Source organism: Diaphorina citri, unplaced genomic scaffold, assembly GCF_000475195.1.
Source record: "Diaphorina citri unplaced genomic scaffold, Diaci psyllid genome assembly version 1.1 scaffold411, whole genome shotgun sequence".
In the NCBI taxonomy this organism is placed as follows: Eukaryota; Metazoa; Arthropoda; class Insecta; order Hemiptera; family Psyllidae; genus Diaphorina; species Diaphorina citri.
The window spans coordinates 111,029-123,786 of record NW_007377846.1 but is presented as its reverse complement, the minus strand read 5'-3'; the positions used below and the strand labels follow the sequence as shown (position 1 = coordinate 123,786).

The following is a 12,758-nucleotide window of genomic DNA, read 5'->3' as shown; positions in this document are numbered from 1 at the left end:
TCCGTAGGTAATAGTAGAAAGTGGACTGAAACTGTAGCTGTTAAGACGATGATGCGATTTTTTTCCACTGACTACTGATTTCTGATGTTGGTCGGGTATTACTATTGGGAACTACACTCATATTTTGTTCTCTTGCTGTATGGTACTTAGTTGGTAGTGCGTCTGCCTTGTAAGCGCTAGGCCGCGGGTTCGATTCCCGCCCGGGGCGGATTTTATTCTGATGGGATAATGTTATCTACCTTGTAAGCGCTAGGCCGCGGGTTCGATTCCCGCCCGGGGCGGATTTTATCCTGATGGGATAATGTTCGTTCTCGATGGAAGCGCTAGGCCGCGGGTTCGATTCCCGCCCGGGGCGGATTTTATCCTGATGGGATAATGTTCGTTCTCGGAACACCTGGCTTTCTCCTATCCTGTCTTCCTTCTCTCTTCGATTTCGGGACGATAAGACCATAGCAGTTACAGTTCCCTCTGTAAAACCTCTTAAAAAAAAGTTTCGAAGTGTTAAAAGAGTGGCTAGAAAGGTAAGTACTCTTTTTTGTCCGTTCTATGTTAGTAATGATTAACGCGATAGAGCTGAAGGTTGGTGGTTCGATTCCAAGTCAAGGCTTAAAATTCATCGTAGTGTATTGATTAGGGAATGACATTTAAACTGTCGCGTCTCGTCGTCGGCTGAGACTAGTTCCTTATTTTTTTTTTTTTTTTCTAGCTGGCTATACTGACTTCTTACAGGCAGACCGTAGGTAATAGTAGAAAGTGGACTGAAACTGTAGCTGTTAAGACGATGATGCGATTTTTTTCCACTGACTACTGGTTTCTGATGTTGGTCGGGTATTGCTATTGGGAACTTCACTCATATTTTGTTCTCTTGCTGTATGATTACGGACCAGTTGGCTCGTCTAGATTTTGACTTTGGAGTCTATTTCTTGTCATTTTTACACTTGGGCTAACTACAATATGCTTACATTGCTTACCAGGCGAGGTTAAATTTTCAAATAAAATTAGGATAAAATTCTACGACTACTCCACCGATAGGTAAATTATTTTATTCTATTCTACTCAATTCTATTTTATCCTTTGCTCCACTCTTCTATTAATCTCCTCTATTCTATTCGATTCTACTTCGGGTAACATTTACCAGTTCAAAATTTAACCCGAATTTGTGTAAATTTACACCAGTCTCTATCTATCTATTGCCATAAACCAACACCCCACTCTCTTCCCTTACTCCATTCGGTGTACCTAGCTTGTGGGACTTCATAAATAAATTTTCGTTTAAAAACTTTTCAACACCTTTTTTGCCCCCGTGATAATTTTAATGTTCGCAAACTTTCACCCTCCCCCTCCCTCTTCCATTCACCCCCACCCATTGAGTTTTGGTCTCTCCCTACTTCTCCTTTTGCTCTTCTTTTTCGCCTCCTCCTTCTCCTCCTCTTCCACTTCTTCCTTCCTCGCTTTCCTCCTCTTTTTCATCCTATTCTTCCTTTTTCTCTTCTTTCTTCTTCCCCCCCCTCCCTCTTTATCTTCTTTCCTTATTCTCCTGCTCCTCTTTTTTTTCTTCTTCTTCTTCTTCCTCGCTTTCCTCCTCTTTTTCATCCTATTCTTCCTTTTTCTCTTCTTTCTTCTTTCCCCCCCCTCCCTCTTTATCTTCTTTCCTTATTCTCCTGCTCCTCTTTTTCTTCTTCTTCTTCTTCCTTCTACTCCTTCTCTTCCTCTTCCTTTTTCTTTCTCTTCCATCTCCTCCTTCACTTCTCTGGGCTTCTCTTCCATCTCCTCCTTCACTTTTTCTCTCCTGTTCTGTTTTGCAGAACAATGTTGTGTTGGTAATTCCTCCCCCCTACGCCTTACCCTCCGTAATTCCGACGGGACCTCAAAAAAAGTGGTGTGGTTATATTTTTATAATTAGGTACCTATTTATTATTTATTACTTACTCACTTACTGCCATGGCCCCTTATACCCAAGTCGGTATTTGGCCTCGTCGCAACCCTGCCTCCATTTGATACGGTCGGTCGCGTCTGTTGTTGTCAGGTTGATCTTCTCCACGTCTTCCTTTACTATGTCCCACCATCTCTTCTTCGGCCTTCCTCTTGGTCTTTTTCCATCCGGCTGATTTTTCCACACACTTTTTATATTTGACTCTTCCTCTCTTCTTATTATGTGTCCCATCCATCTCAATCTTCCTCTCTTCACTTCCGCCACTATATCTGGTTGGTTGTACAGATCTCTTATTTCTTTATTATTTATTAGTTATTTTTAATTTTTTACACTTTCTACATATTACATTTTAAACTCTCTGTAATTTCTAGTCTCCTACTCTGTCCTTTATCCTATGTGGTAGAAAAAGCAGCACATTATGTGACTTTTCTATGCAGCTTGATGAATGATGTTATTAGGAATTGAACATACCTACTAGCGTGTTCCAAAGGAAAAGGGTGGTGTAAACACAAGTTGTACAACCACCGAAATTGAAATATCTCAGGATCGGTTTAGATTTTCGCAAAATCCTTTCTAATTGCACACTAGACCATAAAAGGAATATTCCTACCAAATTTCAGCTTTCTAGGTGTTGTGGTTCTCGAGATAGAGCGATCAGTGTGTGAACTATGAAATGTGAATGGATTTGGATCTTGTTCTTATAATATAAGATGAACATATATTACCTACTAGCGTGTTAGGAAGGAAAAGGATGGTGTAAACACAAGTTGTACAACCACCGAAATTGAAATTGTTGAACAAATGTCTCTGGTCTTGTCACTTTGTTCATCAAATCCTGAGAACAAATCCATACCGGGTTCAATAAGTGGATATAACGACATCCAATATCCTATAACTTACGAGATAATGACATCCAATAAAAATTAGTAGATAAGAAAATAGTCGAGCAAAACATTTATCTACTTCTTTATTTATGCGTCCTTTTGGAAATCCTCTAGGATCCAGTTGATGACCTTATCTTGATGGTGATGACCTTATCTTAACGAGTGTTGATGACAAAATTATATCAATTAACACCCCCTAACCTTAACCCTCACACCATGAGCTCTTGAAATTGTATCAGTGTGTTAAATGAAAGACCTGCAGCCCTGCACTCCAGAATATTGACTGGATATTCCCACATACCCCCCAACCCCTTAAAATTTTTCTAATTATCTATCCAAAAAAGAAAAAAAAAGAAAGAAGAAGAACAAGACGAGAAAGAACCAGGAGAAGAAGGAGGAGAGAAAGAAAAACAATATCTAAAGCGAAAATTCTCCGAAAAAGGTCAAGGCCATTTGAAATAATCCTTGAGAAAAGCTGAAGGAAGAGGAAAAGAAATAGAGAGAAGAGGAGGAGGAAGAGAAATAGAAATAGAAGAAGAAAAAGTAGGCGAAGACAAAAAATAATAATAATAAAAAAATAAAATAATAATACTAAAATAAAATGAAAAAATAGTGGGCCCTGACATAGGGAGTCAGTTTGGTACCGATAAAGAAATTGGCCCAAATTACCATCCAGCATCCATGTCTCCCTAGGTGTCATTACATTAGCATTGGGTGCTTCACCGGGGTCCAGTGTTCGACTCCCCCCAGGGTCTCCTAATCTGTAGTCATGTAAAATGCGACACACACATGACTATTAAAACTAAAGATAATCGACATAATGAGGATAGAGATATTAAAACAGTCGCGGAGTAAGAGAAAAGTGTTTATTTAGCAGGAAACATAACTAAAATTTCTAACCTATTTACCAAAAAGTTCCGAAAAACTGACTTAGGTTCAGTGCGAAATATGAAAATGTCAACCTTTAAGATCTGCACCTGTGTGTGTGCACCTATCAATTAAACACACTCACTCACTCCGATGGCGTATTGTTGTATCCATGACAACCAATTCAATACTTCAATCAATATTGTAAGATTTTTCCCAGTCCAGTCTGTCCAGTTTTTTCAATTGCATTTTTTCGACTCAATATAAAATGTTCTTTCCCACATAGCTTTTTTCCTGTTCAAAACCTTACCACTCGTCTTGTCATTTCAATACACATTTAATTCATAAAACGTATTAAGGATATGTGGATCCCGTGCCGACCAGACTGCTTGCCTCCAAAGAACTCTACGTTGTGTCAACGCCTCCCAGTCGTTCAGCCCCCATCAATTAAACTCTCAATACATTAGGTATTGCACCTCCTATTTACTATAAACTACCCCACGCCACTGCAATATCCCAGACATAGACCTCCCATATGATATTTTCTATGATAAGTCCTGCTAATCACATAATGGGCTCACAATGGGAATAACACTGAAATGTTTGAGAAATCGTCACCCCCTCTAGAATCTTGCTTATCTGAATAGTATAATCATGAGATAAGAGAGGACTGGGTACTTTGTTTTAGTTTTTGAAACAAGGAATGATTAACTTTGAATGAATATAAACAATATTATTAGGTACTATTAGGTTGGGAGCACCATTTTTTGTTTGTTGTTACAAATGAAGTTATAAGAAGAAACAATTTTGTTACAAATGAAGTTATTTGTAACAAAATTGTTTCTTCTTATAGAAGGGAAATACGGTCATATTATAAACTTTGTACGAGTTTGTTAGGTCTGTCTGAATTGTTCAGGGAAAACTACGACAGAAAAAATTGTGAGAACCACATCCCATCTAAAATGGTCCACAGATTCCAGAAAAACTATTAGACCTGAGCTACGGGATCACATTTTAGAGTTCAGGCTTCGATTTCTGAAAATGTCTTTTTTATTTCGACGTAGAGAAGTTTCTTCTCTGTATTTTCCCGTTCCAACGGGGTCGGCATTTAATGTCATCCTCTTTAGTTCATCCCCAGACTGATTCCAGGACTCTTTTACACTTCGGACAGTAGGACGTTCCCATCTAAAGTTCCAGTAGCACTACTGTTTACTTGATGTCCTAACTACTCCTAGTCTCCTACTGACTAGAATCTCCTAATTACTTCTATACCTAGATGCTCTTAATCACCTACTGACCATTCTAGCATTCAGTCCTAGAACTCTATTGGGCGACCTTGACTGTTTTCTCTCGATAGAAAATCCATCGGTAGAATTAACGACTCTGCCTCGTGTGCAGGTATCTTGGGTAGATTGCGTGAAGACCGTGAGGTGTGATAAGCGAAGACCTCGAGTTAGAACGCTGTCAGGATCATGTTTCTACTATTTCTAGCAGCTTTGCACTTTGCATTTCCACTATTTTTATTAATATTTATTACTATTATATTATTATTTATTTCGCAAGGGTTTTGACGTCAGTATGACGTCATTTAGGCTGGTACTACTGGGTTGTCCCAATCATGCAATCTGTAGTTATAGTGGTAAAACAGCTTTGGACTTTGCATTTCGTAAGGCTTTTGAATTATGACGTCAACGAATTGGACTGGTTACCCCGATCATGCAATGTGTAGTTACGGTAGTAAAGTTTCCTTTGATGACGTCATGACTATTGCGAAATGCTAACTGGGAAGTGGGAATAGAATATAATATACCTTGTTTATCCTGCTCGAATGAGACCTTTATCCCAGCATTCTAAACAGGGACAGGGACATCAAACAGCAGGGAAGTGTAAAGTTCTTCCTGGAATATCTCACCCAAGTTCTATTAAATAAAATAGGTAGGTACATAAATACTGATTATCTTTAACCAAGATCAAAAAATTCCCGGAGGGACGGGCCCCGCTTGTTTTAATTAAAAAAAAAAAAAAAAGAAAAACGAAAAGTAAGTGGGAGGGAAAATAAAAAAGTAAACTGTATCCCCTACCTATTTCTGAAATACAGTTTTGTAAACTATATCCCCTACCTATTTCTGAAATACAGTTTTTAGTTTTACCTACAGTTCCATGTTATGTATTTGTTGCATGACGTTCCAGAAAATTTACAATTTTCGTTTAATATTCCAAGTAGAAGTTTCTTTGCATTGAATAAAATGCAAAAAAAGAGAAGAAGCAACGAAGAACAATAAAGATAGAGAGCGCGAGGTTGAGATTGAAATTGGAAAAAATAAATTGAAACACATAATCTGAATAATCTCTTATCTGGAACGAGATTGTAGTAAGAAGTAGAACACCCCTGCGAGAACATTACGAAACCTGAAATTCAGGACACCCTCTCCATCCACCCTTGAGAAATCCTCTGCTGAATCAAGATCGTTTTGATTATGAAAGAGAAGATATAATTATAGAAAAAGATCGTAATAGGAAACAACAAAGCATTCCGAAAGATTTAACAGAATAGAAGACATAACAAAATAACACCAGAACGGAGCAGGATTTGACAAAGCAATGTTGGAAGAGATAATAAGAAGGAGAAGAGAAACTGGAAGAAGTTGGTGTTGGGGTTTGAGACTTTGAGTTATACTTTGCCTAGGTTAGAGGATTATAGGGGCGAAGGGGCATTATGACACCTGGCGTCCTTTCAGTATTTTCTAACCCTTAAGATGTATTTCAATATCCATAAACCCTTTTTATATTAAGCTCAAGTTTGTTTCCTTTCCCCTTCTCGTTGGAACTTATGGTTATTGTAAGGTTGAGTGAACTTTGTTGTGAACGTGGGGATGTCTAGTGCTCCAATTCGGGATGTTTTGAGGTTAATAGATTATACTTTTTTTTTATTCTGTGGGCGATACACTTTTTTTTACCAATGCTGTTTTTTTTTATTTATAAATAGCACAAACTTTCGCAAAATCCTTTTTAGAAACTCTGACACAAAATTGGATTTGTGTAACTGTTTTAGAAGAATTACAAATTTCTTGACACCGCCGGGAATCGAACCCGGGTCTCCCGCGTGCAAGGTGAGCGCAGTGACCACTACGCCATGGGAGCTGACTCTTCAGTCTACTACTACACCTTTGAATGTTAACCCATTTAGTAACTGTAACATGATTAACCTGTTCGTTTCTCTTTGGTCTGTTTCAGTTGGGAATTATTTATCGTGATATCAAATTAGAAAATATTTTGCTGGATTCAGACGGCCATGTTGTGCTTACGGACTTTGGCCTGAGTAAAGAATTTCTACCTCATGAAAAGGTAAGTCCATGATAAAGTAGGTAATTGAAGTTTCAAGTCCATGGTAAAGTATTCGAGTTTTTCCCCTTTATTTTTCATAAAATAACTTACTTATAAAATAGGGCACACTCTGATATATATCAATTTTTACAACCATGGGTCAGCTCCCATGGCTAGGGGTCACCTGTGCTCGCGTTGCACGCGCGGGAGACCCGGGTTCGATTCCCGGCGGGGTCAAGAAATTTGTATCATGCAAATGATTGATCCCGTGACTGGCTGTTGTGGGGCCCACTCAGCGGACCCGGGTTCGATTCCCGGCGGGGTCAAGAAATTTGTATCATCCAAATGATTGATTCCGTGACTGGCTGTTGCGGGGCCTCGATCTCGTTTCAGTCAGCTCCCATGGCGTAGTGGTCACTGCGCTCGCCTTGCACGCGGGAGACCCGGGTTCGAATCCCGGCAGGGTCAAGAAATTTGTATCATGCAAATGATTGATCCCGTGACTGGCTGTTGCGGGGCCCACTCAGCCTCGTGAGGAAATCCAATCTTCAGCTCCCATGGCGTAGTGGTCACTGCGCTCGCCTTGCACGCGGGAGACCCGGGTTCGATTCCCGGGGGAATGGCGTCAGCTCCCATGGCGTAGTGGTCACTGCACTCGCCTTGCACGCGGGAGACCCGGGTTCGATTCCCGGCGGGGCCAAGAAATTGTGTATCATGCAAATGATTGATTCCGTGACTGGATGTTGCGGGGCCCACTCAGCCTCGTGAGGAAAATGAGTAGCTATGGCATATAAATGCGCATAGCGACCGGTGCCAGCGTGGTAGGTAAATATTGGATGTTAGGATTATTGAGATATTGGGAAAATCCTACAATGCTGCAGTGAGCACCAAAGTTGTGATATAATAACACAAAGAAACTGCATTTTACAACCATGGCTAGGGTTGCCATACGTCCAAATTTCTCCATACGTGTCTTGATTCTTGTCCCATTTTTTTCCCCTATTGCAATCATAGCGTTCCTGTTAAAAAAATCAAAATCGAAGAAGAAAACATCAAAATTTCCTAAAAAAAAAAGTTTGCCATCACCGGGAATCGAACCCGCGACTTCCTGACCGAGACAAAAACTCGGCGAATAAAAATTAATTACTAATTAACTTTTATTCGACTTCGTGACCAACCGGTTTTACGTACGAGCTTTGTCCAGAGTACCTCAATAGTCATCAATGTCAGGGTTTTCCTCTTTTTCCTTCAAGGTGTTTTTCTCTTTGGTATCCATTAGTGCGTCAGGGGATTTGTTTAGGTCAAGTTCAAGATGGGTTTTGGTTTTACAAGACTCTAGGTTTTTACTAGAAGGAGAATAGGTGGAAACTGAGATATTGAGTTGAGGAAAAATGAAATTAGAGTCGGTTGATTTATTGACTAATCAGTGCTCCTCTCTTCTCCATACAACAGGCCTCTTTTCATGATTTTATCTTAAGATGTGTTTCTTTGTATGATATATAAACTATCTTTTGAGTCACTTTTATTAAATTTTTTACCATATTGATCAAAATCGGAGTGCTTGATTGAAACCTGGATGTGTGAAGAAGACAGCTTAATCAGCCCATAGCCAAGCTAGCACACATAGTCGAATTTTTTTACCGACAAATTTTCCCCCTCAACAAATTTAATTATTAACGTCCACAATGGTTGGCAATACGCTTTTCTCATTCCACTGTATGAATGACTGGTTTTCCCCCTCGAGGTCTACAGTCTGCAGTTTTAAACATGAAAGCCCCGTGAACATATTTTGCACATAATCTTTCTTGCAAAAACTTTCAATTTCTTTAAGTTCGTCTGGTAATTCGTTTAATAATTTAGGTATTTGATGTTCGAACGTTGATGCTCCATAATTGTTTCTAATTGTTGAATGCTTCCAAGTTACGAATAGTGTGCTTTTCATTTAACCTAGATGCAACCAGTCTTTTATGACAATTCAATGCATTAAATAGGTATCATTTATGTTTATAATATTAAACTTGGAGACTGAAGCGTTTTATTTGTTGTATTAATTGCTCCTTCAGGTTCATTTCACTCGTGTTTTCAGTACCTACTGTTGAATGCTTCCAAGTTACGAATAGTGTGCTTTTCATTTAACCTAGATGCAACTAGTCTTTTATGACAATTCAATGCATTAAATAGGTATCAGTTATGTTTATAATACACCCACATCCATTTATAAATCAATGAGCAATGGAAAATGGACTACTGATTGATTTAATGAATACAAAATCGTGTCGCAGAAGGTATCTGCTATCAGGAAGCGTCGATTCTCAGAACAGAATCTGTTATTCCTCCTGTAACAATAGATACGACCTATTTGTAAACACTTCCATCCTATCAGCCTCAAGGGCATTAGCAATTGAAAAACCAGCATCTTTGTGCGTGTAGATGTTTTTGTAGGAGCGGGGTTTTTCCCAGTAGGCCAGGTTTGTAATTAGCGAAAGCTCTTCAAACGCTTATCCTTACGAAGATGTGTTTTGAAGACAGGTTTTGACAAAATAAATAGGCAGGAACATTAGAACATCTATTGACGAAAATAAAAGGTACTTCTTAACAATAGATATTGAACTGTTGGTGAAAATTTCACTTTTTCCGTAATTATAGGAGGAGGTTGATCAGAATTGGGTTTTGGAATATTGATAATGATAAGACTACCTGCAGGTACGTTCTCAATCAGGCTTACAAATGTTTCCAGATGGATTACAGTTGTAGTGTTTCATGTATTGGCGTGTAGATGTTTTTGTAGGAGCGGGGTTTTTCCCAGTAGGCCAGGTTTGTAATTAGCGAAAGCTCTTCAAACGCTTATCCTTACGAGATGTGCTTTGAAGACAGGTTTTGACAAAATAAATAGGCAGGAACATTAGAACATCTATTGGCGAAAATAAAAGGTACCTCTTAACAATAGATATTGAACTATTGGTGAAAATTTCACTTTTTCCGTAATTATAGGAGGAGGTTGATCAGAATTGGGTTTTGGAATATTGATAATGATAAGACTAGCTGCAGGTACGTTCTCAATCAGGCTTACAAATGTTTCCAGATGGATTACAGTTGTAGTGTTTCATATATTACACGGTCACTATGATACATTTCACATTGACTAGGCCTACTCTGTATTCAATTGGATTTGTTCAATAGTGTTCACTATGTTCCGTTAGGCTGACTGTTTCAGGGTTAGGTCTTAGTTGAGCAGTCAGAACTCTCAGTATACGGAATCTATTTGCCATGCACTAATTTAATGGTTTGTTTAGATTTGTCTAGCGCAGTGGAACTCTCTAGTCCCCAGTCCATGTTGTGTAAGTCACCTTGATGGAGTGTGTTTGCTTGAAATTATTTTGATGCAATAACATTGAAGGACACGTCAAGAGTCAAGACTGTCGGAATATTGTCTTGGATACAAATATTCTGACAAGCACATTAGTACTGTGTCTATTATGTTGTCTTGCTACAAGTTATATCTATACATTGTTGTATCTTGGTTGTACTGGAGGGCTGTGGGATTGTATGAAGTTTTGTAACCGCTTCAATTGTACGCTTCCTGTGTGCGTAGTTTTCACGAAATTTTGTTCTAATGATAACACTGACCTTGGAAGAGATGGAAACTTTGCAAACTTGGAAAACTTCTTTTGAAGGAGATACCTGCCTATGCAGACTTGGTAAACTTTTTTTGAAGAAGATACCTGCCTACGCAATTGATAACAGAATAACTTTGATAGAACTGAAAGCTCTTTGACACCCGTTCTAGCAAATAGACATTTAAAATAAACCACACCGGAGTGATGGAGAGACCAAAGAGAAAGAGACCTAATTGATCTTTTAGAAATCTACTGACGAAAATCCTTTGAGCATGAAACTTGAACAAAGACGACACCAGAACGGACACACAGCTTGGCAAAAGCACATTCTGAAAGTTCAAACACCAACATTTGCATAATTTAATTAAAAGAAAATTGTCTCTACATCTACAAAGCCTTTGTCTACATCAAGTGTGTCTCGAGTTTACAATATTATGGTTATGGGCTATAGCATATAGCATCAAAACATGTTGAAGAAGGTGTGAAGTTTGTCACGGGAAAACAAGTTTAGGTATGATAGGAAGTTCAAAGTTGGAAATTACGAAACATGGGAAGAGGAGAGATGAGGGACAAGAAGAGAATGGAGAAAAAGAAGGAGAAGATGAAGAATAAGGACGTTAAGAAGAAAAAGAAGACGAAGGAAAATGATAAGCAGAAGGCGAAGGTGGAGGAAAAAGAGAAGAAAAAAAGGATAAGGAGAAGCAAGAGAGAATATAGTGAAGATTGAAGGATTTTTAATAACAGACGAAAATTTAATTAACGGTTTTTAGATCGAGAGGAAATGATTTTTCCTACGGAATCTAATTACTTCCTTGACTCCTTCCTTATGCTATCCTTCTATCTTTCTTGTAGACTATTTATGGGCATATATGAACATGCAAGTTTCGTGTTGAGTATTGTTACATTTTCACATAGTGTTCTTTAATTCCCATTTTGTGCACGGACGATTGCAGTGTAATTTTGTTCTCTTGGTTAGTTCTTTTGAATCCAACATTTTTGATAAATTCTGATTTTCTTTTTTTATACAGAGTACCTAGATATAATATTAGGTTAGGTATTTGTTTTAAAGCAAGTCGTAACGTTTGACTTCTACTGCCAAAACTAACAATTTAAGAGCCTACTGGAACAAGATGTTTTTTATTACCCTCCACAGTGTCTTGTGCTTCAAGGTTCATCAGCTGTATCAATGAGAAGTTCAATGTCATTTTATTAGTCTCAAATCAATATCAAATCTGTCAACTTCGAAGATTAATTAAATGTTTGTCTGATAGAGCGACAGGATAGTCTTGATTTTTGATGTATAGATCTACTTTACAAGGATATCCATTTTATTCACCTCTTTTAATAATTTCCTAAGTTCCTGATTTTTAAATCATTTAAAAAGGAGTCATTAATACACAATCCTGGCTCTGAAGGAATTCAAGGCGTTTTAAAATTAATTATTCAATAACATATTCAACCCCTTGAAACGTGAAATTGACTTTTTACTGACTCCTTTTTGGGCAATTGAAAAATCTTCGATTAGTATGTCCACTTCCATGAAATCTCTGATTAGGTCATTGGTGGAGCTATGAATCCCTTTGTCATTTCTTTTGAGCTTATCTGATTGGAATTAGTCTGATTCGAGTCATGAGCACAGGTACATTTTTGCTCGTTTGCTCACGCTTTTTGAGATTGTACTTGGACTGACTCAGGGGAACACTTTCCCAGTCACCGCTTAAGTTATTCTGAGAGGTTCCCAGAAAAAAATCTCCCATTTATGGGTATATTAGCTATTTATATCTCATTGGTGTAATTCTTTGTTGCTCTTTTAAAGAATCTTATTTTTACAAGACAAAACTTGCAAGAACTATTTCAAGATTTTTCAAGTCAAGAAGATTCTAAACGCGGCGAATGACTCAACTGCAAGCAACAACCTGCAACACGTCTTGCTCTTATATTATGTATAATATAAGTAGATAAAACATAAAATATATTGCAAAGTATAGGTATAACTAAATAGATGGAATATATTGCAGAGCTCTACACATTCTTTTCAAGAGTATACAGACATTATACACGTTGTTGTTGCTGCTGCCGATTAGCGACAATAGTGGCATTTAGGAAACAATGTGCAAAGCTATGTCAACAGTG

General features: G+C 38.2%; 1 protein-coding gene across 1 annotated transcript in view; it reads left to right on the top strand.

The window, feature by feature from the left end:
• The window catches only part of LOC103508577 (ribosomal protein S6 kinase alpha-5-like), a 122,714-nt gene that overhangs the window by 75,271 nt on the left and 34,685 nt on the right, over positions 1 to 12,758 (top strand). The window contains 1 exon segment of the mRNA XM_026823149.1: positions 6,919 to 7,029. Coding sequence (XP_026678950.1) covers positions 6,919 to 7,029 — 111 coding nt within the window.